Here is a 27,977-nt window from a genome sequence, read left to right as displayed (position 1 = left end):
CCACTTAAGCCTGTGATCTACGCAGATCGCTCCATGATGAGTTTGGATTAATTCACAGATTGAAAAAAAATATATTTTCTTCTAAAATTTAAAATTAAAATGGAAACTAAATGAGATTATAGGCTTGGATTGATCTGCGAATTGAAAACAAATATTTTCTTTTAAAATTTAATATTAAAATGAAAAACTGAATAGGCTTGTCAGCTTGACCTATCTAATTTGTAATTCAAACTTAAAAGATGAATTTTTGACGAGTTAATCCATCTCATCCTGAGTTCATCTTTAAAAGATTTTTTTATCTGGAACATACAAAAATAAAATAATTTTAGTGAAGTTCATCTAAAACTTACACTTTCATAATTTTTTCAAGAGAAATATAAATTTTTTTTAAAAAAAATAATCTGATATATAAAACTCCCATCAATACAATTAATACAGAATCTCAATGAAAGATTATATACAATCAATTGGAATGAACATATTTCAACCAAAGCAAAAGAACAAAAGCAAGCAAAAAAAAAAAAAATCAAACATCTTGTTAAGAATTAATATCGATAGTAATTAATCTGTACAAACACTCTTCTACTTTTACAACAGAATGCGGCAGTATTTGTAACATGAGTCATGGCCGCTTCTGCTCTCTAACCTCTACCAAATGGAAAATGAAGAAGGTGTACAATCTCAGAGCCCCAATGCTAGGTTTGGGTTTTTCGAATCTAATCGAACACCTGAAACCGGTGAAGCTGGTGACTGGAAACCTAAATTTAGATCGGGAGAAAAAGAAACTGACTTTGTCATTGATGCCACTCTCCTTGTTCCCTGAGAATCATGGGGGCCATCAGGCAGGTGGCTGCCGGAGATCGATGATGTACTTGGATGAGTAACTGAATTAGTCATATCAGCATTGAAATTACTAGCGGATGCTTGAGTGTTAGTTCTTGACAACATGTCTGATGATGATTGAGGATGCATTACCATGGCCTCTGAACGAAAGCTGCCAGGTGATGCTGATACCTTGATAGCATTCCCAGCTTGAGAAGGATGGTTAAACCCCAAGGGTCGACTAAGACCGTTCAGTGGCTGCATCGCACCGACTTGTGGAAGTTGATTTCCTGTCTTTTGCCAAATGCCATGTGGTTTCAAAGAAATTGCTTGATTTTTAGTAGCAGTAGCTTCTGCAGAATCTATGGATCTGCTTGGATGAGAAAGTGAAGCAGCTGGCGACGTTGAGCTTGCATTAACTTCCACTGCTGCATCATCAGATGCATGTTCAGATGCTGATGCACTTGTGGTTGGCAAGTTTTCCAGTTGGGATGAATTCGGGGATCTAGATAGTAGAGGATGAGACTGTTGTGGTTGTGGTGCATCCTTCTCTCCGACCCACCCGCGGCCAAATTTCATCCCGGGAGGTAGAACACGCTCGATGCGTTTAGCAGCAATTTCCCAGGCAATAGGACCAAGATTTGCGGCAAATCGTGCCAAGCTCCTTGCATAGGCATGCTCTGTGTAAAGGCCGACCTAATTTAACAGTCAGACCATGAACTTAAGAGACTAATATATTGGCATATAAAAACATACACTATGTAAAAGTTCGTCGGAAGTTATAGAAGAAATTAAAAGGAGAGTGATCAGCTTCAAATCTAATGATACTTCGAACACCGAGTATAACTATGAATAGAATCATTTCCGAGTAAGATATGAATATTAGGATAATCGTATCGTTAGACCTTAAAACAGTGGGTCTTTGAAATTTAATGCAGGAATCTGACTTAATACTTACAGCAATCAGCTGCTTTCTCTCTCCGTCAAATGCTGTTAACACTGATGGCTCAGTTAGGGAGCAAACCACCTCAGGTTGGGTATATGTATTGCGACGGTTTTCATCAAGAACAAAGGATTTCTTTAGATATTTCAATGAACCACCTTTATAAACAGAACCTACAAAAAGATCCCAAAGAGAACATTTGTGATTAGGCAAATGATGATAATTCTGTCTAAATTCATTACAAATGTCACAACACACAATTTGAAAGTAAACCTGAATTGTCTTCATGCCTTTCAAACTTGTGCTCATTGGTGAAACCATGAGATTCGGTATTGCGAAGAGAATAAGTTTTTGTAGACAAGTTGGGCAGGCTGGTTTTATCCAATCCAGTATGTGATAAATTGTGCGAGAAGTTGGTTGATTGATGATTATCTCCAGCATTAGCAAGTGTTGCATTGGAAGAGAGATTGGAACATGCATTATCAGCAGCGGGGCGACCTAATTTCTTGAAAATATTTTTAGTCGGTGGTCTACCTCTCCTTGCTGGCTTTGGTTCTTGATCATTATCATCACTTTCTTGTCTCAGATTGTCAAAGTTCTTTTTTGCAAGCTCTTGAATTGCTCTAGCCTGTACAGACAAAATACTAATCAATATAAAAGGAATAAAGTACATATATTGCTACATGAAAAGTAATAGAAATAAACAAGGAAAGAGACAGCTGACACCTGTCTGTAGTAAATTGTGTCTGATCCATTGTATTGCATTGCATTTAAGCTGATTAAAAAAACATCTTGCTGCAAAAAACATGAAATAAAAATGTTTTCAGATAAATGGAAGGTCACTTCCGATATGATAATGAAGACAGAATAAATCACGAAACGCTTCCTTCATTGTAATAGATATCATCAAGTGAGGCACACAAAAAATTATTTGCAATATGCTAAAACTGCAATGTAGAAGTGATCCAAGGATGATCGTCTTCAAATTTCAGGCATAATATCTTATACAGTAGGGAAAATATATGAATCCCAAAAGCTTAAGTTAAAATAATTGTGTTTCTCGTTCTATATTTTATTACTAACACATCAATTCCAATTCAAGTTCAGAAAACAAGAAGAAGAACATGGTAAAACTGCAGTGCAGCAGTAGATGAAACATGTTCCAAGAGAGATTTTACTCGAATTTTGAAGCATAAGAAAAAAAAAGACACTAAAAGCCTCTTACAAAAATCCACAAGCTAAACAAATAAGCATGTAACAACTCCTAGAATACCATCTTTACCCTTTTTCATTGTGACAGTGACTACAGGGCACATATATGATCAGTTCTAGATGTAAATCACATTAGATGGTAAGACTGTTATCACCAGCACACATGTTTGATTTGTGGCTATAATATTTCCTTTCAGAATGATCAAGTCTGAGTTCCACCCAGAGGTTGTGCCAACTACGGTCTGTTATCTATAGGGCTTCCTAATACTATTAGACAATGCGAGTACCTCATGATCACCAAGCTGTATTCGTCCCAACTATTGGATCCAGCTACATTAATAGTATCCCTCTGTTAAGTTTTATACAAGACTATATCACAAGTAACATTCGAAACCAACCATATAATTAAATAGACTAAAATTTTCTTAGGCACCCCTCTATTCTCTTCACCTTCAATGAAAGAGATTCATCTCTAGATATAAAATATATTGTTCACTTTTGAACATGATTATACCATCTCAACATATTTTCTCTCATTTTATCAACTAAAACTCTGCATCCATCTTAATATTGTCAATTTGTCATCACAGTTATATTAACTATTTGTACACGTTGCTTCATATTTGCAAATTAGTGCATCACTCTATTACATAAAATATGATGGATTGTGCCTTGTTATATTAACTATTTGTACACATTACTTCATATTTACAAATTAGTACATCCCTATATTACATAAAATATAATGGATTGTACCACAATTTCTAAAAAAAATCTTTTAGTCAAAGGGGAACACGATGATCAGAAAAGCCTCTCTCGTTACTATCTCTTCCTAGTTGAAAAATAAATCTAAGCTACTCATAACTTTTATATAGATTTCATTCTTATCCATCTTAACCATTTCGTTGATTCTTCTCTTATTACTCAAGGTGCATTTCATATATTCCTTGTTTATCTTGTTCTATTGATCATAAAGCCTTCAATTTATAAATTTTTTCTCCATAATTTGAGATTTGAATATAATCCAATTACACATCAATTATCCCAATAATGTCTCGGACTGCATAACCTGAGGTTTATGTTGAATATTACGTATTAGTTCATCAAGTACTAACATAAAATAACATAGTCTCTGGTTCACTATAAGAAAATCATTTGTCACAGTCCAAGTAACTATAATGCTAGTAAACGTTATCTTATATATCTTTTATCACATTAATGTAATTACTACAAACTCCTTTCCGCTTCAAAATCCAATTTAATAATTGTCTAAGTACTCTATCAGCTTTCTATAAGTCAATAAAAATCATACGTAAATGCTTCTACTTTTCTTTATAGTTTTTCCATCACTTATCTTATTAAAATAAATAGCATCTATAGTTAATCATCTAAATATGAAAGCGAATTAATTCTCAGAAATATTTGTCACATCTCTCATTCTTTTTTCAATAACTCTTTTCCAAAGTTTCATGATATGACTCATCAAACTTTATAATTAGAAAAACAATATGTATCACTAACCAAACTATACCTTGATCACCTAAATTCTACCAAACTTCAACAGTAACATCAATGGGAGATACACATTTATCAACTTTAATTCTTTTTAAAGCTTCTTTACCTTAATCTAATATTCTAAACAAATCTATGATTATTACCATAATTTTTTATCACCAAAATCAAATTATCTATAAAATGCTCATTAAAAGCAATGCCTGTACCATGTGAAAACACAAAGTGGAGAACAACAAAAGCCGGCAGGAAGAATTCTTCCTAGCAGCCTTAAGGGTCACTGAAAGCTCCACAACAAAAGTCGGAGGGAAGAATTCTTCCTAGCAGCCTCAAAGGCCACTGAAAGCCTTGCCAATAGAGATGAAATTGGAGTCATCCAACCCATCCAGAACCTTAAGGCTATGTTTACTTCATAAAAGAGATGAAGAAAAGAAAAGAATCCCTAGGGAAAATAAATCCCTAGGGAAGAGAAAGGAAATCTGCACCCCGCGCAGAGTAAACGGAGGATGCTGAAAAGAAGAACTCCACAATTTCGCAGAAAAGCTTCAGGAGCTCGAATGGTCCCTTGAAGTCCAGTACTTCTCGATCTCCTCGGCTGTTCTTCCCGGAATCCTCCCGGCGATCAGCTTCCACCTGCACGCCACTCGACCGCAGACCAAACAAGAATCAGTAAACGAAACAGGAAACGGAGCTGGAGCTGTGTGTTCGATCAGCCAGCAAACCTCTCTCCGACCAAACGAAGGAAATCTGTACCTTTTCGGGGGAAGGTGCGAGCTCGAGCTGATGGGCAGGGTGCAGGCGAGGTTGGGGTCCTTGCTCAACAACAGATGGATCTCTGAAGAATATGAGAGGACCTCGTGGTAGGAAGGTAAACCATGAGAGCACCCAGGTGGTCCACTCCGGTAGGAAGGTAAACCAACAGACCACGAGCACCCCTACGACAGAGAAATTGAGCACGAGGAGGGAGAAGGTGACTACATCAATGGGGACGTAGAACCGTGCGATGGAAGTAGAAAAGTAGGACAAGGAGGAAGGTGAGGGCGGTGATTACGGAGACGAAGACGAGGGAGTTGAGGAGCTTGCTCCAGAAGAAGTCGGAGGCTTTCTCGGAGTAGGCGATGGAGGTAAAGCCGCTTCCTCTCTCCGTCACCGTCGGAGCGGAGGCCGGTGCGGACACAAGAAGTATGCAGGCGGAGACGGGAAGGCTCCTCCGACTTGCCGCGCTACGAGAGTCTTGCCGCGCTACGAAGGCTCGACTCCGTCCGTTGTGTTTCCGCCCGATTTGGCGGGGATAGATTTTGACGGAAAAATCATCCGCTGACGGATGAAATTTCCTTTCCTTCCTACAAATTTTGAAAGGTAAACGAGGGATGCATGCATGCAAAGGAAATCTTTCCACGGTTTCTCTTTCCGCACCTCCAAGTAAACTGGGCCTAATCCTGTATAATATTACATAGGGGATGTGCATATCAGTTAAGCCCTCTTTCTCTCCTTGACAGTTTTTTATTGCCTTCCTACTCCCTAGGAATCCATCTCTCAAGTCCAGCTTCAGTGTCATACAGCTACCAGAGCAACAAAGCTAACTGAAAGATCAAACAAACATTATAACCTTTGGAATGACATAGGCAATGACCTTGTGCTAAGAGGTGAGATTGGATCTAAAAAACTTTTGACTCTCAAAGTTGTGAAAGGAATACTAGCAGGTCAAGCATTACTTTCCACTTCTACTATCCCTTGCTACTAGAGAAAAAGATAGCGAGCTTATGAGAAATGAATATTTCAGATTGCTTGTTGAGTTCATATTGAGTATGCTGAAGATGTGATACCTATACAATACTATGTTAGTACATGTCAAATACTTTGTCAATGTATATTCTTTTTCCTTCTAGACTAATGTAAAGGGATAAGGCCTTGGAGTTGAAAAGATCATTGATATAAACCAACACTCACAGAGAAGCATCAGTTACACTCTAACTAGTTCTAATACTAGTAGCAGTATTACAATGTATACTTCGATCATATCAATCCAATAATACAATGCCATGGTATCAATAACCACCATTATTATGATGATTGGGTATTTCATTCTTTATATAGGGATTCTACATTATACACCATTCAATTGTATACTATATCACTAGTAATATTCAAAACTTTTCAGTCAGTAGAGTTTTACTTGGTAATTAATTCAAGTGTGTAATGTTTAAAAATATCCAAACAATCTAACTTATTTATCTCATTTAATCATGTAATTGGGGTCACACCAATTGCTGTTTAGTAAAAGTTATTTTTTAAAAAAGTGGTCCAAATAACACCACAATGTCACCTCAGCATGTTGACCTATATTACACTGATTTTTAATGAGTTGTTCCTTCCTACTATACACTTACAGTTGGTTGTATCACACTCTACAAAAATTTATTTTTAGCTAAGGAACATACAATGATGACACAAAAATTGAGAACATCCTTTCTATTAATGATACTTTCTTAATAATGATAATTTCATGACATCTCCTTAATAAATAATATACCTAAAACTCTAAGTAACAAGAATTTGTAGTCCATCTATTACAACAATCATCTTTTTTCTTTTCTGAAGTTTTAAGTTCTAACTAACTTCAAAAATTTTAGGCTTGGTTTCCTTGGATGGAGAGATGGGCAAGGGGGAACTGCATCAAAGAAAGAACAAAAACAGCATTGATGGCTACCAGATGGCAAAGGTGGAAGAGGTATTTGGTCCATGTTGGATGAAGAATTCATCATAAACTTAACAAACTAAACTACTAACTCATCCGGAAGAAGACACAAGTAGAAAAACTGCTTGCCACTCAGATTGTAAAATTAGACACTAAAGATTTTAAGTAATACTAAAACAGAGCATATGATTTTTTAATTTCGATAATAAGAAAAGCAACAAGGGAATGGATGGGAAGGAATTATTGTAACTAAGAGCTTTAGATATTTTGAATATATTATTAGACAAAATGGAGATACTAACTAAAAAACCACTAAAATAGTGGGTTGTTCAAATGGATAGGAGTTTTTAATGTCTTATTTGATCATCCAATGCCTATCAGGCTAGAAGGGAATTCTTATAACATTGTAATACAACCTGTTGTAAATATCATGTTGTTGAAATTAAAAAACAATAAGTAAAAAAACTAATGTAATAGAGAGGAGAATGATAAGATGGATGGGGTTACTATAAAAGATAAAATAAACAAAAAATAGTACCTTCCGAGAGAAATTAGGTGCAGCTCCAAACATTATGAGAGGAAATAAAAATGGTATGAGCATGTTCAAAACAATGAATCAGACAATTTGAATCGATTAGAATTGAAGAGTAAGGGGTAGAGAGAAACCATTCTATACTACATAATTAGAAATGATCCAATAATTGAATATTACGAGTGATTTAGCTTAATATAGAGTTCAATGAAGAGATAAGATTTGTGCAACAGATCACAAATAGTTCGGATTAGTATGGCCTGAAGATCACAATGACCTTGAAGTTAGAGGAAAAATGTCATCATTATAGATTTAAAGTCAGTTGGGGTAAATTGATTTTAAAAAAAAAAATTATATGCCTAAATTCAGACACCATACTTTTGGAATAAATGGAGAAAATTGAAAAAAAAATGTAACAACCAAAATGAATTTAAACCTGCGTTAAGAAATTTTAGAGAAATAAAGGAACATCCCAAGAATAAATTGTGGTAAGGTGCCTCTTAACTCAGCACCAAGGGAATTTTTGTATCAACTTAGAAGAAAAGCATCTTAAGTGGAAAGTCAAAAAGGCAATCCGGTGCACGAAGCTCCCATCAATGCAGGGTCTCGGGAAGAATCTATTGTAATGAAAAGCCTCTTAAGTGGAGAGTAGAGAGGAAAAAAAAAAAGACAAACAATCTGAGCCTCGAATATTAGACTTTTGATGAAAATCTATCAAACATTTTCATTACTGTGAAGTACCAAATTCTAAAGTAAAAGCACAATGGTACCTGACTGCATGATAGTTCTCAATCATTGGATAAACAAGAAAAGTATAGGCGAATGTACATTAAAAAAAGAAAAATATCTGCTAGTATTTCGAGGACAAAAACTTTATGCTAACTTTATCCAATTGCAGCAAATAAGCTACAAACCCAATTACACTTGTCATGGAATGAATTAAAAAATACATAATTATATATGTTTATGTAAAAGCATCCTTGGCAGGAGAATTCATGACCTCTTTTATAGGAAAAATTACAGTAATGTAACTATTAAATGACATTCATAAAAGCAAAAAAAGGTTAACTATTAATTGATAATTTATAGAAACAAAAACATTATGCAACTTTCTTGTTCATTTTCAGGATAACAAGGAATCTCTTGGCAGAAAAATAAATATACAACCGAAAGCTGCAGACTGACTCAGATGCTACTCAGCAAAATGAAAAAGAAAAAAGAAAAACAAAACGTAAGCTAACTCCAAGTTAACATGAAGTCAAATAGAAAAGGAGATAAAGGCTCTGTCGCACACTGCACAAAGGACAAAAAGATAAAGGACTTCACATACATTGTCCTTTGATGTTTCTATAATTCCTCATAATCACCACTAATTAGTGTACAGTTTCTTTGTTAAAAGGGAATTTCCAAGTAAGAGCATGATAGAAAAATCTATAAAACACCACAGCTTCTGAGAGTATTTTGGTTGGAAAAAAAATCAGGTAATAAATAGTCTACAGAAAAATTCAGCATCCAGCATTTGTAGTAACTGACCTCAAACTGCTCTAGGTTGGCATATGCTCCATCTGAAAGCTTCTTCCTAATCGTAGCAAAATCCATGGGATGTTTGATAATGTCATGATAATCTGGAAGCTGCCACAACAGCCAATATAGGATGCAATCAATGGATGCCTACTGAAGAAGGTAATCATATTCAAAGACAACGCACCTCCTCAGGGTCAACAGGCTCCGCAAAGACACCATAAGTATCTTTCCTGATATGGTTATAACAAAGCAATCAATCTAATGGAATGATACATATTGAACAGAACATACACATGGGCCAAAATCCAAGAAGGAGAAGAAGGAAGCTCTGGTGAGAATCAAACAAAGAAAGCACAGAACTCACTTCTGCAACCTATCCAAGATAAAAACTAACAACTTTTTGTCCGGTAATGGTGTAGTGGGTCCAAAATCTGCAGTTAATGACACAAACATTCATCACTGAGAAAGGTTTAAATAATGAAAGCTACAAAATTCTTTTTTCTTTGATTTACTATTACCACTTAATAAATGACTGAGTGAAATATCAAACCTTGTGGAAGATCCGTCACTTTCGATGTAGGATTCTGCCTTTCTATCTGAAATAAGGGAAATTAACGCAGGCCATATCAGTAAAAATGGAATCATAAAGCACGATCGGGAGCTAAAAGGGGATTGGTAGCGGAAAAAGATCACCAGGTGAGAGAAAAAAACCGAAAAGATAGAAAAGGATATCCCTTTTTTTCCATACGAGAAACATGTTACCTGGAGGAGGTTGACCAAGTCAAATCCACCACCACACGCTCGCTCTCCCTCTCAAACGAAAACGAAAAGAATAAAAAGGGTAACAGAACGGAAACCAAGGATCCCTCCATCCGAAGAAATACACCACCCGATAAGCACGCAAACACTTCGATTCGAAGCCGAAACAGCACGGAAACCAAATCAGCATCAGATTTGCCCCAAAATCCTCCAAATAAAAAAATCCAATTGTTTGCGCCTTTCCAGACCATCAAATTCCCAATTTTTCCTAGACAGATCTACAAAACGAGAGAGGTAGAGGGAGGAAAAGAATTGAGATCAAAGTACCTGGGCATCATTCCGGGCGGCCCCGAGCTTTCTGCTTCTGCGGTCATCCGATTCGGAGCCAGAAACAGCCGAATCGGTGTTAGGGTTGTTGTGGAGGCGAAGTACGAGGCGAAGCTTCTTCTCCCGCCTCCCCTGGTCGGACTCTTCGTCATCGTCGTCGTCCGCCACCGCCGCAGCTGCATCGCGGTGTCGGGGATCATCATCGGGGCTAGGATCGCCCTGCTGCTGCTGCTGGAGGCGTAGACTACGGCGCTGGAGGTCCAGGAGAGAGGGCCGCCCCTTCTTCTTCGTCTTCCTTGTCGCTGTGGGCGCCTTCGTGTTGCCCATTCCGGATGCCCCGCTCCTCCCTCTCTCTCTCTCTCTCTCTCTCTCTCTCTCTCCCCGTTGTTTTCCTCTCTTCCCCGGAAGGATATGTCGCACGTGATGGCAGGCCGGGGCAATAAAGGGTGGCACGTGATATCTGCGTGAGGAAGTTGCATCCGCGTGCCTGATTGAGAAGGGCTTTTTCTCTCAGCTTAGCTGGGCCTTGGTCTTGGGCTTGAATTGGGCTTCATCATGAGCTTGCTGTTTTTTAGGAATTTATTTTTTTCCTTCCTCAATTTTGTTTTATTTTATTCAAGGGATTATAGTGTTGTAACAAAAACAAGAGATGAGATTGGATAAAATTAAATCTTTAAGAACAAAAAGGTGTTCTAAATTCTTAGAAGGTGTTTTTTTTTAATTTTTAATTAAAATTATTTTTTGATTTATCATTCACATTCAAAATACTATGTTATATTCATTTTTTAGTTAGTTACTTATTTAATTAAATTGAATATAACCTATAATTATCACATAATGCATTCTGAATTACAGCGTGAAACAAAGGCATTCTCTCCCCTTCCATACCATGCCTAAAGTAAAAAATTGGTATCCCAATTTTTCTATGTGAAAATGATACTAAAGATTAGCGAGTTTTTGTTACTTATCCCTCCCCCGTAGTAATTAATTATAACTTCTCGATTTACTTCCTCATAAGTAGTCGTGCGACCATTGGGTAGCAGATTCCACTTTTTATTGAAGAAATTGGATAAAATTCAAAATGTCATCTTTTTTTATTAGAATCGTGAAAAGAGGACGACACTGTTTTTTTTTGTTTATTATTAAAACAATGTTTCCTCGTCTGAATTTAATTTTATTTTTGAAAATATTTTTACATTTTAATGATGGTGTAGCAAGTATGATCATGTAGTTTTTACACTATTATAGTAGTTATAATTTTATAACTGCTACAACTATACAATTATAGTGATATCATATAGCTAGTAAAATATAATGTTATCAGAAATAAACTATTTATATTGTAGCAATTACGATTCGTACAATTATTATCAGAGATATAATATAATATTAATTAATATTGAATAGAAATAAATTATTATATGGTAGTAATTATGATTTATAATTATTATAATATAATATTAATTAATATTGATTAAAGATGAAATATTCATATTATAATTATTATAAGTTGTAACTAATATAATATAGTATTATTAATATTGATAAAATTTGAAATATCTATATTATATTAATTATAATTTTGTAATTATTAAAAATTATAAGTGTTTTTAAATATAAAAATATGTTGAGTGGAATGAAATGTTATTTTAATATTAAATTAAAAAAATATTCTTTTTTGACAATTCTAATAAAAAAGAACGTTGTCAAGTTATTTTGACAATAAATGAGAAAGAGATATTCGTCGTTTTTGAGGATTCTAATAGAAAGGAAAGCCGTCAAAGTGTGTTTCTTGTTGATTTCTAGTGACCATTTCAAATTGCTTTGCTTCGTGTAAAAATTATATTGACTAGAACTTGCGACAAAGTTGCCCTACGTTCACATCCATCCATATTTCTTTATGGAATTTCATTATAAGGTTAATTGATGCCTCAGTTCACTGTATTCTAATGCAATAAAGATTTCAGTGATTGATGTTCATTTATATTTGTCTTGATTAAGATGATGATGATGATGTTGAAGATGGTTTGTTTACGAGCGAATGGATGAAATAAAATTGTCAGACTAGTGCTTGAAATGATCATTCCAAATGCAATTTGGTCATCCAAACCTAGTTCATGGTTTCGGCAAGAGCATGAATAACATCAAACTATCACTATAAAGACCAACATACTGGAAGCATTATTTATCACAGATACTGCTAAAGTGAACAATTTATCAGACAAAATGGTCAGGAAAAATCACTTTCCCACTCTTTTTTCAAAAATGTTGTACAAAACAAAGTTTTTACATGTTGGAGCCAGAAAAATATAGCATAAACCTGGGAAAAACAGTCGAGCACATGGAGTGTTGCTGCTGCAAATTAAGTGCCTCGATACGAATGTATACAGCTTCGTAAGTTTATTGACCAATTCAGTGACATGATACACACAAAAGTAGAGGAAAAAATCTGCACATAGACCAGAAAGGAAACAATGAAATAGCTAGAAAGCAAAAAGGCAACACATTTTGTGATACTGCAAAATCAGAAAGATAAGCTACATACCAGAGAAAATCTTAGGTTTGTAGAGGTAGTTCTACGTTTATCTGCTGAAAAAAGTTTTTTGAAACTTTTGCCACAAGAATTTGCTGACACGAGAAGTTAAAACCAGCCATGGAATTATGCCAACCTGCATTTAGAACAAAGGAAACAAAATTCCTGCAACTAAATTCTACAAGTCATTGTATTTCCAGACAATTCAAGCAATGAATCTACCATGATTTGGCCTGTGGCAGCATTTCCAGACTTCCAGGACAATACTTTGCCTGCCAACGCCAGCAAAAGACCTCAAACTTTGAGCAGTGGTAAATTGCAAGATGCGGTCATAGTAGAATTAAACAAGTTAATGGAGAGAGAAACTAGAGTTTGAACAGACATCTACAGGTCTTCCAACACGTTTTTTTTAAATTTCTTTTATTACACTACAAATAGTGGCAAAGCCCTTGACTCATCATCTCTTCAAATTAGTTCCAATGGATCTGATGCTTGTGTCATATTCAGGTTCTTAAAATTGAGTCTGATTGAATGGGATGATCTGTTAGTTCTGTGAAAGCATCCACTATTAATCAACAAGAGTATCTGAGTGTCCAACACAGTAGGTTTTAAGCAATTTAACTCATGGCCAATAGTAGTATTGAGTGTCCACTCGGAATGTCAATGACTGAATGTTGATATCTGACGTGGGTACAAAGTGATTAGCTGAAGAATCCTGGTAGAGGTATTCAAAACTCACTGCATAAAAAACAGACTTTTGCAGGTATATGATACTCTAGCTCGCCTACCATGTATGATTAAATGAACACAATCATTCAATATACCATCTCAAAAACTAATCTCTAGTGCTTCAGTCTAGAACAAATGCTAGGCTGATGTAGTTTAATAGCTGCAATCAATTATCAAATAAACCTGCATAGCACTTAGTTTCCTACTGCTAATGTGTCAATTTAAATTATTATTTTGAACTTGCTACATAAAGCATGGATTTTTGCAAGTAGCCAAGTACATATTTTCTAGCTTGCCTATCATGTATGATTGAATGAATACATATCTTTCAATATACAGTCCCAAAAATCTCCATGATCTACAGTGCTATGGTCTAGAAAATAGAAATCCCATGCCAGGCTCATGTAGTTGAGTAGTTATAATCAATCATCAATATCCTCATGGTACTTAATTTCCTTCTACTAATATGTATCGATTTAACATTACTAGTTTGAACTGTGAAAATTGCCAAGCCAAAAATTGATTTGCTTTTGGTATAACTCTTGTACCTAGAACTTGAAGGGGTCATTCTGCTGATTTACCAACCTGCCAAAACTGTGTTTCTTGTTTGGCAAATGCCCCGACGTAAAGCCAAGAGGAGTGTCTGTAAAACAACACCTTTTGGTCTTATTCATTTCTTTTACATGAGAGACCAGGTTGGTCTGCCAAATCACTGATCACTTCCAGCGGACTAGTAATGAAAATTTTCCTGATCAAATAAAGTAATTTTCCCTTAAAAACAATTGAAATTTAATTTCTTAAAAGCAGGCAGTGCTTTAAGCCTTTCTTTTAATAAAGCAAAAGTTTTACACACCAAGCTCAGTATTGCACTCAATACTGAAAATTATCCACCAACAAGAAGCTTCACTATTTTACAGGCTTCTGTTTGGAAGCCTTCCAATAGTTCTTTTATCTCACTAACAAATGTCTCAATTCTTATGAGTGCAACAACACAGAAGGCAAACAAATTAGAAATGAAAGAACAACGTACAATATGATCTGCCTCAAATTTGATAAAAAATAAACATGCATAACAAATGTAAAGATGTTAGACAAACTCACTTCAGACATCACTATAATGGAACACAAAATGTTTAATATTTCATAAACAATGAAAATATCCTATAAATATCTTACCAAAAGGTTGCAATAGATGCTGAGGAACTGCTGCAACAGGAACTCCCCAAAACCGAAGTACAAGACCACCATACACCAGTGCCTAGTACAAAGAGAAATAATCGGACCACATGCTTTCAGAAAAACGAATAAATAAAACATTACCTTCAAAGCCAGCAGGGCCCTCCCAGACAGCTCATTAAACCAGGTTTTCTCCTTCTTGCGCTCTTCTTGGTCTGCACAAGCATTATGTGAGGGAAAGAATATGTTTAGAGGACTACTACATGACCGTGCACATTATTGAGGCTAACATGAGAAGTAACTAAGTTGAAAATTATGCAAGATCTGATACCAGAACCAACCAGGGTGCTCTGAGCTTCTTGACTTTAGTGATGATCAGAAAGGTCATATTTCACAAAATTAAAATCCCTTGGGGTTTGGGTTTATGTTTCTAACAGGAAAAATATATTTAAATATGTTGATTAAATTTCAGAAAACTTAAGTTGATGTGTTGTTTTGAAAATAAATAGCAATACTATGAAGGATTCTCAGAACATAATTAAGCATAAATCGATAACATTCAATCTCAATCTTATTTGAGGAGAATAAACATATATAACATTTAATAACTCATCTCCTACTGCCAATTTTAATACTACAGTTCTATCTCCAGCACACATCTTCACTTTCACAACATATCCCTATAATTTTAACTAGCATAGCACACTCCATTTTTATGATTTAACTTTTCCATTATACCAAATATGAAATTTTGTATTTCCTATTTCTTTGGCATTTTATTCCACTAATCTTGTTCTTCATAAGCATGTCCTTTTCATTCTCCTTCTGATCATCATATTTAGCAATTCTAATTTTTCTCTTAAAAGTGATTGTTAGTCCAAGTTGCTTAACTAATTCTATCCTATGACATGGACTAGTTTCTTGATCGCACAGGCCCATGGCAAAGGAAAAAAACACTTCAGTATTTTGCACCATGTTTAGCTCCATTGAGACCAATTCTCTTCTTGACATTGCCATAGTCAACCTCCACATTCTTTGGCATGAAAGTTTGAATCTCACATGTCTACCATTTCACCACCAATGCACCTTGCTTCTCTCATGGTACCAAACGTTTCCAGACCATAATTTTTTCTATTCTTTTCTGGTATCTCACCTGAAAATAAAGGTTATAAAACTAGATCCAAACCACTTAATCCTTGTTTAAATTGAAGAGTGCAGATTGTGATTGGCCAAATTATGAAGATCATTCCAAGTGCTCTTAATAAAGACACTAGGTACTCCAAAAAGGCAAGGTAACTATATTGCTCAAGGAATAAGGTGATCACCCATGTGAAGCAAGGTGTTATTTATTCTAAAATATTAGTAGACATATGATACATCTATAGCTAAATATAATCAGCAATCACTATCATTTCGTATGAAAATGGGTTACAGCAACAGCATGCTGGGGTTTGCAAATTGCACAGTATGTGCTGGTGTTAATAAAGGCATACATGGTTGGATGCATGTTCACAGATCAATGTAAAGCCCATAGATCAGGCAACCAAGCAAAACATTATTAGTCAAGAACCATAAAAGGTATTCAGTTCATTACTTATCAGGTCTTGTTCTTCTCAGAACATAATGCTCCGCCCACCACGAAGCCTTTTTTTATTGAAATTTATATTTGTGCAAGAAAAGACATAATTACCATAATCTAAATTACTACATTAAAACTGTTGCGTTTTCCTTGCAGAATATACAGTAAGAGAATCAATTCCAATAGCATAAAATAAAGACAATTAGACTGAAGATTATGAATATTGGTCAAAACTATGTCTCACAAATGATCCCAAACAAGTGCAAAGTTTGACATTAGTTTTATCAGAATGTGCTATGATTTTCCATCAGGTAGGGATAGCTCTTATAATTTTATAAACCTCAAATTTAGGGCTGTTAAGTAGCGAAGTGAATTATTCTAGTAATAGTGAAGCACCAGTATATAATGGTTATTTAAGCTTGCAAGCAGTCACTGATTAAGAAAGAAATGGCATAATACTAGATCACATAATGCAAACCTAAAACATTATAACTAGTAAAATGAAAATCAAATTAATAGCTGTTATGTACTTCTATGCAGCTCCTTTTCCTTGGCTGCAGCTAGTCGTTTAAGTTTAGCAGATTGAGCAAAGGTTGAAGGCCTGTAATACAAAGCAATAAAAAAGAATTCATGTTAGGTATGAAATAGATGCAAAAGTAAGCATTGTGAAGCTCTAACTTAAATGTCATAAAGGATTACAGAAAAAGGATTAGAACAAAAAAATAGACAGTTCAATGAATACTACAATAACCTCTTCTACTATTGTTTAACACCTACGTTGATAGGGAGCTAGCCTCTTTGTAAAGATCCATGATTTCTCTGCGCAATTGAACTTCTTCCTTCCTTGTCATGCCTTTCTATAAAGAACAAAAATGTAAAACAAAAAACTCAAAATATTAAATATAAATTAAAAAATGAATGTAGTTTATACTCAATAGGAAAATCAATATCATTTATACAAGAAGATCATTTAAGTTGACCCATATGAAGCTGAGGCAGTTGCTAACAAATTTGCTTAGTTGTACAGGTATACACAGGTAAGATCAAGTTTGTTTTTGCACAAAAATTCAACCTGGTGCAATTAGATTTGGATTACAAAAAAAGAAAAAAAAACCCAAAACTCAAAATACAAAGGAAAAAACTGAGTAGGAAATTTCAGTTCAATTCAAATCAGATTAAGGGTTCTTTTAGGTTTTTTGGATCCTTTGAATTTTACAAGATATTGTATATATATGGTATGAAGGGGAGCCTTGACGGTAAAATTACTGTCATGTGACTTGCAGGTCACGGATTTGAGTTGACAAAACAACCTCTTGCAATAAAGGGTAAGACTGTGTACAATAGATCCAATGTCGTCCAACCCTTCTCTGGGACCTGCATTGGTGGGAGCTTCATGCACCTGCATTTTGGGTCATTTCTTGTCCACCTCTACTTAGTTGCCAACCTTAAAGATCGGAGAGTGTTTGTTGGCATGTAGGTCTAGTAGGTCAAACTCATACTAACAAAGGTTTGGGGCAGCGTTGATGTAGGTTACCTGTATATAGCTGCATCAGCGTTATACAAGTGTTAAGACAATCAAGGACATTGAGTTATAAAGACAATGAAGTGACTGTTGTCGTTATTGTAACACACGAGCATGGTTATTATTCCTTTTTGCTAGTTCCTCTCCATATAAGGTACGATTTTCTCCATCATCCTTTTATTTTAAAAAAAAATGTTCTCTGCAATTGTGATATGTCATATTTCATAACAAATCGGGTATAGTGAGATGGAACAGGTAAAATTGTCCCTGTATAATTAAATTAGATATTGCAATTAATCATCTCTGACTATCGATCGGTGAAATGCCTAATCGAAAAAGACAATGGTAAAGAAAAATACCATCTAAAGTTCCACAGGAAAAAACAATCTTAATATTTAACCGAGCACCTACGAACCAGCATACGATTGGCATATATTCATACATTTCCACCCCTGCCGACCCGAAAATTAGGGTAATACCCCGCTAGATCTTCACCAAAAACAACTTTGCGCAACCACCTGAATCTTCGGCAGAAAGATCCAAAAGAAAAGAAAAGAAAAGAAAAGATGATGCACCAGCTCCAACCGGTGCTTTCTTCGAAACAAGACTCGCAGGGATTTAATAGGACAATTCGGAGACAAGAAAGCTCGAACTGCTAACCTGTTTGACGAAATCCAGGAAGCCATCGAGGGACTGAAGAGCGGCGACGAGGAGGAAGATGCAGAGAGGGGAGAAGAAGGAATCGCCCCCGCCGGACGGGACTTCGTCCATGTCTGACACCAGATCTGAAGCGGTCGGATGAGATGAAATGATTAGCTCCGGTCTGAACTTTGAACCTGACAGCAGGGGAATTTATAGGCGATCTGACAAGACCGAACCGGTCAAACGCTTTCAACCCGTTTACTAAGAAAACCGTTTGGTTCGATAAATTTAGTATATGAAAAGAAAAAACATTTAACAGGTCAGATATTTGTGAAAAAATGCAATAATTACTTTTATAAGAGATTATTTAAATCTGTTCGATATATAAAATATAGAAATTAAATAATTTTAAATATGAGTGAGTTTGACTTGTTAATCTATATTAAGTGAAAATAAAATTGTTAATTTATATTTGTTCAAATTGAGTATTTTCCTATTTGATTTCATCTTTTACAATTACTTCATTTTCTTATCAATTCAATCTGAACAACTTACTTCAACCCCTTCTCTTTCAATTGTATTTATAAAATTGTTACTTCATTTATTTTATAATTAATCATGAATGTTTGGCTTAAACTGTAGTGAATAAATTTTTTATAGTAACCGGATTATCGGGTATGGTCCCATTGTCCGTCTCAACCAACAAATACATATTACTAAGACTTGAATCACACAGTCTCCATACTTACCACTTAAGATAAAGCACTTCAACAATCCCCTCTTTCAATTGTATTAATAGATGCATTGAAATAGTCGAGCATAATGTTTGGCTTCTAGAATACTAATGGAACTATCGCGCATGGGTTCTGTAGAGCACAACACCACCCAAAAGCAATTTCTATCTACGGTGAGTTTGATTGTGAAATTCCTGACACTATGGTCTATGGGCTTAACGAGCATTTTTTTAATTTATCATGATAAAATTAAATTAATCGATTTAGTTGGATATTTAGATTAAAAAAATCAAAACAGCTCCATATATAATATATAATAAAATAATTTAGATAGAGAAATATTTTTAAAAATATATAGAAAAGAGAAGAAATAAATTATATAAAATTGCAAAAATTTAACAAAATGTTTTTTAGGAATTGTTTTTTTATTGAAGAATATTGTATATTTTTAATTTAAAAAAAAATTAACTCGAACAGGATAGGGTCATGTGGCTCAGGGTTTGTGCCATGATTGGCATCGCCAGGGATTGGACCATGCTTGACCTAACACGCAGGTCGAACCCCTATTGCCCAACTCAACTTAAGTGTCCAATCTATTTATTTATTTTTGATAATTCAAATATTTAATTTTTCGAATCAATTAAGATGCACGAATAACATATTAAGCCATTAATCCGGAATATATCATAGATAAAAATCAACCAATGAATACCTAATTAACAATATATATTAATTTTAATTTAATATGGATATATATTAATAAATTTTAATTTATTTATATTTTTTTTAAAATAATAGTTTTTATGTTGCATAGTTTAATTGCTTAAAAAATTTAATTATAAGTATAATTTTTTTTAAAATAAATATATAATTTTATTGATCTAAATGACAATGATATAATATAAATTGTGAACGGTTGTAATTGATTGTCAATTTGAAAATCATATTTGACTGTGCTTGATATTTCATGGATCTAGTTGACCCAGTGAAAGATTCCTAATTAATGCAACATTGTTGTTGAACGTTGCATTCTAAATTTGAAGCTGAAATAGATGTCACTAGAGAAGAAAAGCAAGGGAAGCAAGGCAACTTATAGTCATTTATGTCTTGGGATTTCACCATAGATTGATCTCATTGTTCCAGCCAAATAAACAAGCTCACATTCTTCAACACTCAAATTATACAATTGCACAGGATATTTACATTAGCAAACAACTAAAAAACTATAAAGTATCTCAATTTATATTTGGCGGTTCCTGACAAGTGACAAGATTGTTAAATTGCAGGCAAACACGTAAGAAAGTGTGACCAGAATAATATGAACGGAAGTTGAAGGAAAATAAGTTTTTCCATGATTAAAAAGGCTACAAAAAGAAACAGATAAGACAGAATTTGACGGGAGCTCACACAAGGCTCCACTTCTTATACATTGTTATTTTATGCCCTCTCTTGAAGCAAGTAAAGAGAAAATTGTGGATGCATCAGCTGTCCTTACGCAGGTCAATAATAATAGAGAATGAAGAGGAAAATGAAGTGCTCTAAAAGTGCCCAAATCCTTTTTGGACGTGCAAACTAGGAAAACCAAATTTTCATGGATTTTTATGCTCTCAGGTCCTCAGGGCCGTTGATTACCTGGCTCAACGAATGAAAAGCATGGTCACTGCAAACCTTGGAAATTGAACTTTCAAATGAGCAAACAGAAACCTTAGTAATTTGGTGGTTGGTTTACCTTGTTCTCAAGAACAGCACCATCAGGGATCTGCAACTTAACCCCAGATTTTGCAGCGATAGTCACGTTGCCCTTCACCACCGGGGTAAAAGATTAGCAAAACAAAATACTATTAAATGATAAAATAGCATGTATGAGACAACCATTAGGATGGCAAATTTAATGATGTTATATGGTATTGCTTGCACAAGAGAACGAGTTTTATAGTAACACGTCAAGGGACAAATTTCATGCACTAGCAGTTTCATATGAATCAATTTCTTGCAGATTTTAGTACGTAGTGTGGCACAAAGCAACCTGGAGAATATACATGACAATCATGATGGTCACGGTGAAGTTTTAGCACAAAATGTTCCAACCTAAAAGAATTTAGTCTATACTTTTTTGACTCGAATCTGAGACTTGAAACCACCAAGCAACCAGGAAATATACATACAGCAGTATGGTACTTCAAACCACATACAGAATGTGTATGTTTCTCATCTCTGGGCCTGTCTGCCTCCATACAGTTTCCTATAGATCCTTTTTATACAGTTTTTTTTTTTTGTTTTTTTTCCCCTTTTTGGAACAGAGATGAGGCACGTCCCTTCACCTCAAGTAGATTATCATAATAACAGCAAAAATAGTATCTTCTATGGACTTAAAAGCCGTCATATATTTCAGCAAGGAGGTTTATCCTCTGCGATAAGAGGGAAAACATAACTGAATGTATCTTTGGAATGTACATAATTGTCACTGAGAAACAAGTGTAACAAACATCAGGTGCCAATTCAATTTATTATTTGCATTTGAGCCTGAGGGCTTCAGCCACAGCAAAAATTGTTAGACAACAGGAAACTCCATTAAATCTCACAATATAATTTTCAAGTTAATTTATTAATGTGATTTCTTTTGCCCAAGAACACTTCAAGTTGCAATATCCTATATATCCATCCAAATGTCTAAGTACCCTAAATACTCGAGAAACCCTCCAACCGGACCATTGGCCTTAAATTTTGTTTGATACTGTTAACAGTTGGAAGTTTGCATAAAACTAAATTCCAGTCTTCCTTCAAGGATGAGAGGTTTGTGGAAATCTACCATAGAACTACTCATCACATGCAGAACCATTCACATGATATCATGATCCGGGTTATAATCACTGGGGCAATTTCTAATTTTCTAACAGGAAAAAGAAGAATAGATGTCATTCCCTCGACATTAATATCACTCACATTGATATTAACTATTAAGTAGTAAGTAAAAGTTTATTTTTGCCAAAGATTAAAAACATAACTAGTAAGATGAATATAATCTCAATTAGGTTATAAAAGAGTGATCATGCTGGTGCTAAGGCATCTGTACCATTACCCAAGTGAAGCAGAGGAGGTGCGAGTATTCCAAAAGGCATGGATCTCTCCAGATGTGCATAAATGGAAACATTAAAAGAGAAGAGTTTCAAGAAAATAGTTATATAGGAATGTCTGGAAGCAAGGAAAATATTTTGTTTTTGAGAGCTAAAATATCTCTATAGGTAATCAGAGAAATTGAAAGAAGGAACGGCCACACTACTTCATCCTAAAAGGAAACAATCAACTACCAGTGCACTCTGTAAATAATTCTTGTGTTTTTGTGAAGATGTGCCAAGAGAGAAAGAGAACTAAAAGGAAATGAATACACCCGTGTAATAGGAAGAAAGCATGGGAAATTTTCATGACAAAAAGAACTCTGAAACCCCAGTAAGAAAAAATTGGATGTGATCTAACACAAGTAAAAAACAGAAAATAGATAAAGCAAAATATAGAAAAAAATACCTTTAGTGTTATTCCTGCACCAAACCAAACATCACCAGAAACCTTAAGGCTATCTAGGTCAACAATGCTAGGTACGGATTTGAAACGGGCAAGGGAGTCAGCAACCTACAAGTGGAGGAACAATTTTAATCAAAATCAAATTACTAACTAAAAACACTCCATTTGTGATCTTACCTTCTTAAATTCAGGTCCAAGTTCAATTGAGGGGTTTTCAGGATTTTTTCGTGCTGTATTGCGAATAACAAAGCCATCAACCAATTTGTACAGATCAGACTGCAAGTGACAAAAACAAAATAAAATAAAATAAACATAATAGAAAGTAAGAAAAAATTATGATGATCCATTGTTCCTCATAGCAGAGATGGTCTGATAATATACCTGTACTAGAAGCAAATCTGATGTTGCCTTCACTGGAAGAAACCGAGAACGTGGAACGTTAGTTCCAATAGCATTGTTAAAGAACTGTTAAACCATAATTTAATTTCTTTAGGACATAAGTTTTTGAATTATGAGATAAAAAACTGTCAGCCTGATGATTACTCGAATTGCTGCTCCAGCTGCAGTTTCCAGTTGAAGAACCTTCACACCATCCACTTCCTACATACATTCACAAAGCTCAATATTCAGTCTATTTGAGATGGATCAGAAAGTACGAGAGGAAGTAGAAATAAATAATTATCAGAACACCTTAGGATTTGGAATAATTTCCATTTTAAGTGCATTTACTTCTACAAGCCGCTTAATGGCCTTCAAGTTCACCCAGCTGTCATTGCAAACTTTAGAAAAATGCAGCAGAATTCCAACTATAATGCTGTGAACAGAACATATAATGCTTACAGATTGTTAGTGTTGAAGATCTTGAACTTTTCAATTGATTTAAATTCATTCACCTGCATAATAAAAGAAGTGGCATAACAAGTAACTTATGTTACAATAATGGCCAATGAAGAGAAGCAGTTCAACTTTTTTTTCCCTTGCGTATGGAGTGACAAGAACAGACAGTGTCTTGTGATGCAACTTACATGAGCATCAGGTACTTGTGCAATCTCAAGAAGCTGCAAGATATGTACCATAGATGTTTAGATGCAGTAATTAAATCAGCTACTAGTTTAATGAAGATTTAATGTCATGACAACAAGTAAAATGGTATAATCTTAACAGCTCTTCTCAAAAAAAGAAATATCATAAGTTGATTTTACCAAGCAAACATATTACTTTCAGTCAAAGTGATTTCATGTGTCGTAGGTATATTAAGATATCAACTCACGTAAAAAACACAAAATTCAAGAGATTGGATTAGGAGCTACTTCTATCAAAGTTCAGCTAGAACATTCATGCTATAGGATAAACTCAAAGCACTATCATGATTTTCATGTTATGCTCCTATGACCTATCATGATACTCATGATATTACCAGTGGCAATTGACAGGTTAATGCTATGAGGACACTATTGAATGTGTAGTTGTACAAGACTAGTTAATTAGAAGTTTCATAAAACCAGTAACCTTACATGTAGAACTGTATCATGATTTCTTCATCCTTTAACCGATAATTGTAAGAACAAATAAAATATTATTTAAAAAAATCAATAAGCCAAAATCATGGTAGATACATAAAGAAACCAATGTTTAAAGACTAAACTCTTAGGTCCTTAAACTAATTAGTTAACTACATAAATTGCCATATAGAAAATGTATATGCATGCGCATGCATGTACGTGCCTGTCTCAAATCTTGAAAAATGTTTCTCAACCATTATGAACAGTCAGATCAATATATCAGTTTTTAGTATGAGATCAATATATACTTCTTGTTTTTGAGTTATGATCATTTTGAATATAAATATTTATTTCACAGGGTCACAGATATACAACCAGAAACTTGTTTGGAGGTGATATATACATAATAAAGAACAATAGCATATATGATTGTAGTGAATACATTGTTCTTGTTAACCTATTGATATTATCATTAAAAAAATGTGCAGCGCCAATTGTTTTGAATGACAAAACATGCCAAAAGTTTGAACAAATAGTGTAGCATCAAAGACACCAAATCCAAATTGCTTACCTGAACCCTTCCTTCATATGAGATCAATGTACCACCTTTAACATCAGCTAATGTTTTGGGTGTCACCTGAGGAGGCAGTATACATGTCAATGCCTTCCTTAAACTCAGCATAATTTGGAATTGAATGATAGGAAGATACCTCCATACAGTACTCATTCTGGTTGTTGACCAAATGGTTAAGGATTTCTACACAGTAGGGGGAACATTCTTAGGTGACATAATGAAAGACATTGTAGATTAGATAATGAAAAATAACTGAGAGATAGAAGGTATACTTATGTCAACAATGGCACCCAAGTTGTCTGAATTCGCAACAAATACATACTCCTTCCCCTGAGGAAAGTAATGCATAGGATCATTAAACAAATAGGAAAGTAATAAAATAAAAAGGAAAAAATGAGTGTCATCAATAAGAAATTATTTAAAAAAATGAGCAGAATGGATGTGCCATACACACACACAAAAAGAAAATGCTATCTTAGTTGATCATTTCAAACCTGTGATAATAAGGCATCAAGTTTGCCACTATTCTTCAAGGCTGGGAAAACATCACCATGACCAGGAGGATACCTTCAAATTGTAAATAAGAACATGTACAATAAATAAACTTCCATGACAGAAATAATTGTCTAGATTAAGCACATATCTACAAGGCATCCAAATTATGAACTTATAAAATGATGTCATGCAAAGTGATAACATCCTGAAATAGATATTTAAGAATGGACAAAACTTTAAACTGTAGTGAAAACTGCATGAAATACAGACTTATCAGTTGACCAACAGTCAACAGAAACAGACATTCATTTTAGCTCCACAAGTTCCATTTAGGAATTCGACAGCTAATTCCTCCACGCCAAAGAAGAGGTTCATTGTGTGTGTGCGTGTGCGCCAAAGAAGAGATTCATTCAGTGAAAAGTTCTGTGTGTGTGTGCGCGTGTGCGTGCCTTTTCCACTGATTCAATCATTCAAATTTTCTCAACAATGTTTAGGGTAAGAAACATATGGCATATCTTATCATGTACAGTTTGCAACAATGTTTGAGCAGAACATACCAGCCATCCTTCCCTGTTTGGCCTTTGCTTGGCAGTGGCAAAAAATCTTCAACAACCAAGCGAGGATACTGGCTCTGCAAATTACATAATTATAGGTTACTTGATGACCTTTTCAAGATTAAAATAGAAAAAGAATATTGATTTGTTGCTACATCTTGCAAATATCCAAACTGATAAAAACTAAAAAAGATATTCAAAGTTCAAACCTGATTAAATGTATGAATCTCAATATTTGAGTTGGCATATTTCTCCACAATCTTCACATTCATCAAACTCATGCAGTGTCAGCATACTATTTCCAAGGAAAATTGTAGCACACTTATGATACTAAAAATACAGCAAGCTATTGTCACCTTGAGTGTATCATCGTGAGTGTTGAAAGAATTCATCAAAAGAAGAGGAACGTTGCATCCATACTTCTTATTTAGAGACTACAAAGTGTTCTCCGATCGTTCAGTATTTTCTAGATTATGAGAATATATTGAAAATAAACACTTCAAGTTAACTTACCTCAATTTGGATAACAATCAGATCGAGGAATGTAAAACCATTACGAACTTCAATTACAGACCTGTGATTCATGGAAATGTAGCTCAGTTTCATTAATAACTATGTTGAATAGGATACAAAAGCATATATGTTACACAGCAACTTCTAATTTCCACAGGCTTAGAAAAAAAGTGTCTACGAGAAGAGAATATTTGCACAAGCAGTTTGCACAAGAATATTTTGAGTACTAAGATTGTTGATAATGCACATACCAGGCACAAAAAAAAATCATAGTTCAGGTGACTAGGATTGGCTATCTAATCATTCAAATTAGAGATGGGATTGAAATAATGATCTTCAAACTAAGTTAAAATACTTGTGTTTGCATTTAATAGGGTGGGACCAATTAAAAAACTAGTTTCACAAGGCTCATCCAAAAAATACCAAACCGGTAGCCTTGATTCATGAATTGTATAATTCTTTATGTAGCCAGCCAAATCAGGCAGGTTAGCAACTATTCCTACTAGCTTTATAAGCACTGGATGACTCAAAGAAGAAACAAGATAATTCTTTCCTTCAACATCCTTTGTAAAATATTGTCCGATGTTCTCAACTATTAAGAAACTAACTATCCGAGCGCAAAGGCTATTTCAAATGAAACTACAAGCTCATATCAACTCATCAACATAATCATTGTTTTATCAATAAATGTACAAGCTTTGCATTCGACAGAAAGCTTAAAGATAAACAACCCTTGACGATTCACTTACTTGGGACCCGTGCATCCCATGGTGGTCCCCAGTCCTCCATTGAGCTTTAGCACCGCAAGCTTGTTGAGGAGCTTCTTCGTTGCCTCAAGATCTGCGACACGATGATCAAAATTAATCAGAAAACCAGCAATGGCATGTCACAGATCCGACCAAATAAGGAAAACTGACCTTCCGATGGTGGCGCCAAGCTATCGTAAGGTACAACCACCTTATCAGTCGGAGTCTGGATCTTGCTCCATTCAATCTGGTCGGCTTCCCCACTAAGGCCCAATTAAAACAACAAAAAGATGACATTCCAATCGCCAGAACCAAAAGAGCTCGCGACCAATTAAATCCAAAAGCAAACACACCGATCTACGGAATCCTACCTCAGATAACGAGAAACGAGGCTTATGAATCCAGATTTCTCATTTTCACTGCAGAAAAAAAAAAACAAACAAACAAACGGCCGTGAGATCTAATCTCTTTCACCTGACTCCATGGCTTACAAAAGATCCCAAGAGATGCGCTTCAGTCTCACCTGATCTGATCAAGAGCAGCAACCGCCGGCTGGAGCTTCTCGATCTTCGCGGCGGCCATTGGGGGATCGAGGTGACCGAATGGGAAGGAAATCGCGAGGCGTCGAACGATGTCACAGTGAGAGGCGAGCGAAGAAGGTGAAAGGGCGATGAGAATCGATCTGAAGCGGACTGGTATTTATAAAGCGACGATGAATGCTCTCCGTCCGTCAACCGTAACGGAATATTCGCAGCATACGACGGTCCCGTCACCACGAGTGTCAACACTTGAAAAGGTTCCTAATTTTTTTTATCATAATTTAAAATCCA

The 27,977-nt window shown here is 35.0% G+C and overlaps 3 protein-coding genes across 3 annotated transcripts; all 3 read right to left on the bottom strand.

The window, feature by feature from the left end:
- Window positions 1-517: 517 nt before the first annotated feature.
- LOC141834750 (uncharacterized) lies at window positions 518-10,718 on the bottom strand. The gene is made up of 9 exons (XM_074722100.1): window positions 10,330-10,718; window positions 9,794-9,839; window positions 9,608-9,674; window positions 9,428-9,473; window positions 9,253-9,351; window positions 2,492-2,560; window positions 2,039-2,393; window positions 1,781-1,938; window positions 518-1,518 (listed from the first exon to the last, which is right to left on the bottom strand). Exons 1-9 carry the CDS (start codon window positions 10,654-10,656, stop codon window positions 682-684), a joined length of 2,004 nt encoding a protein of 667 aa, XP_074578201.1. The 5' UTR covers window positions 10,657-10,718; the 3' UTR covers window positions 518-681.
- A 1,838-nt stretch (window positions 10,719-12,556) lies between these two features.
- On the bottom strand, window positions 12,557-18,679 carry LOC141834863 (protein GET1). Its single transcript, XM_074722243.1, has 8 exons — window positions 18,529-18,679; window positions 17,124-17,203; window positions 16,877-16,947; window positions 14,912-14,982; window positions 14,768-14,849; window positions 13,085-13,134; window positions 12,875-12,998; window positions 12,557-12,778 (listed from the first exon to the last, which is right to left on the bottom strand). Exons 1-7 carry the CDS (start codon window positions 18,637-18,639, stop codon window positions 12,912-12,914), a joined length of 552 nt encoding a protein of 183 aa, XP_074578344.1. The 5' UTR covers window positions 18,640-18,679; the 3' UTR covers window positions 12,557-12,778; window positions 12,875-12,911.
- A 1,894-nt stretch (window positions 18,680-20,573) lies between these two features.
- Window positions 20,574-27,803, bottom strand: LOC141834785 (UTP--glucose-1-phosphate uridylyltransferase-like). The gene is made up of 21 exons (XM_074722152.1): window positions 27,671-27,803; window positions 27,519-27,566; window positions 27,319-27,410; window positions 27,151-27,241; window positions 26,402-26,462; window positions 26,245-26,322; window positions 26,098-26,148; window positions 25,892-25,965; window positions 25,334-25,406; window positions 25,112-25,169; window positions 24,976-25,022; window positions 24,837-24,902; window positions 23,789-23,821; window positions 23,604-23,656; window positions 23,454-23,529; window positions 23,307-23,363; window positions 23,145-23,228; window positions 22,941-23,039; window positions 22,767-22,871; window positions 20,974-21,045; window positions 20,574-20,876 (listed from the first exon to the last, which is right to left on the bottom strand). The coding sequence occupies exons 1-21, from the start codon at window positions 27,727-27,729 to the stop codon at window positions 20,844-20,846; spliced, it is 1,410 nt and encodes a 469-aa protein (XP_074578253.1). The 5' UTR covers window positions 27,730-27,803; the 3' UTR covers window positions 20,574-20,843.
- Between the last annotated feature and the right edge of the window lie 174 nt (window positions 27,804-27,977).

Source organism: Curcuma longa, chromosome 9, assembly GCF_044706935.1.
Source record: "Curcuma longa cultivar G26 ecotype Majalengka, Jawa Barat chromosome 9, ITB_CL_G26_1.1, whole genome shotgun sequence".
NCBI lineage: Eukaryota > Viridiplantae > Streptophyta > Magnoliopsida > Zingiberales > Zingiberaceae > Curcuma > Curcuma longa.
Note: the sequence above shows the minus strand (reverse complement) of the source record. Positions and strands in the feature narration are given on the sequence as shown.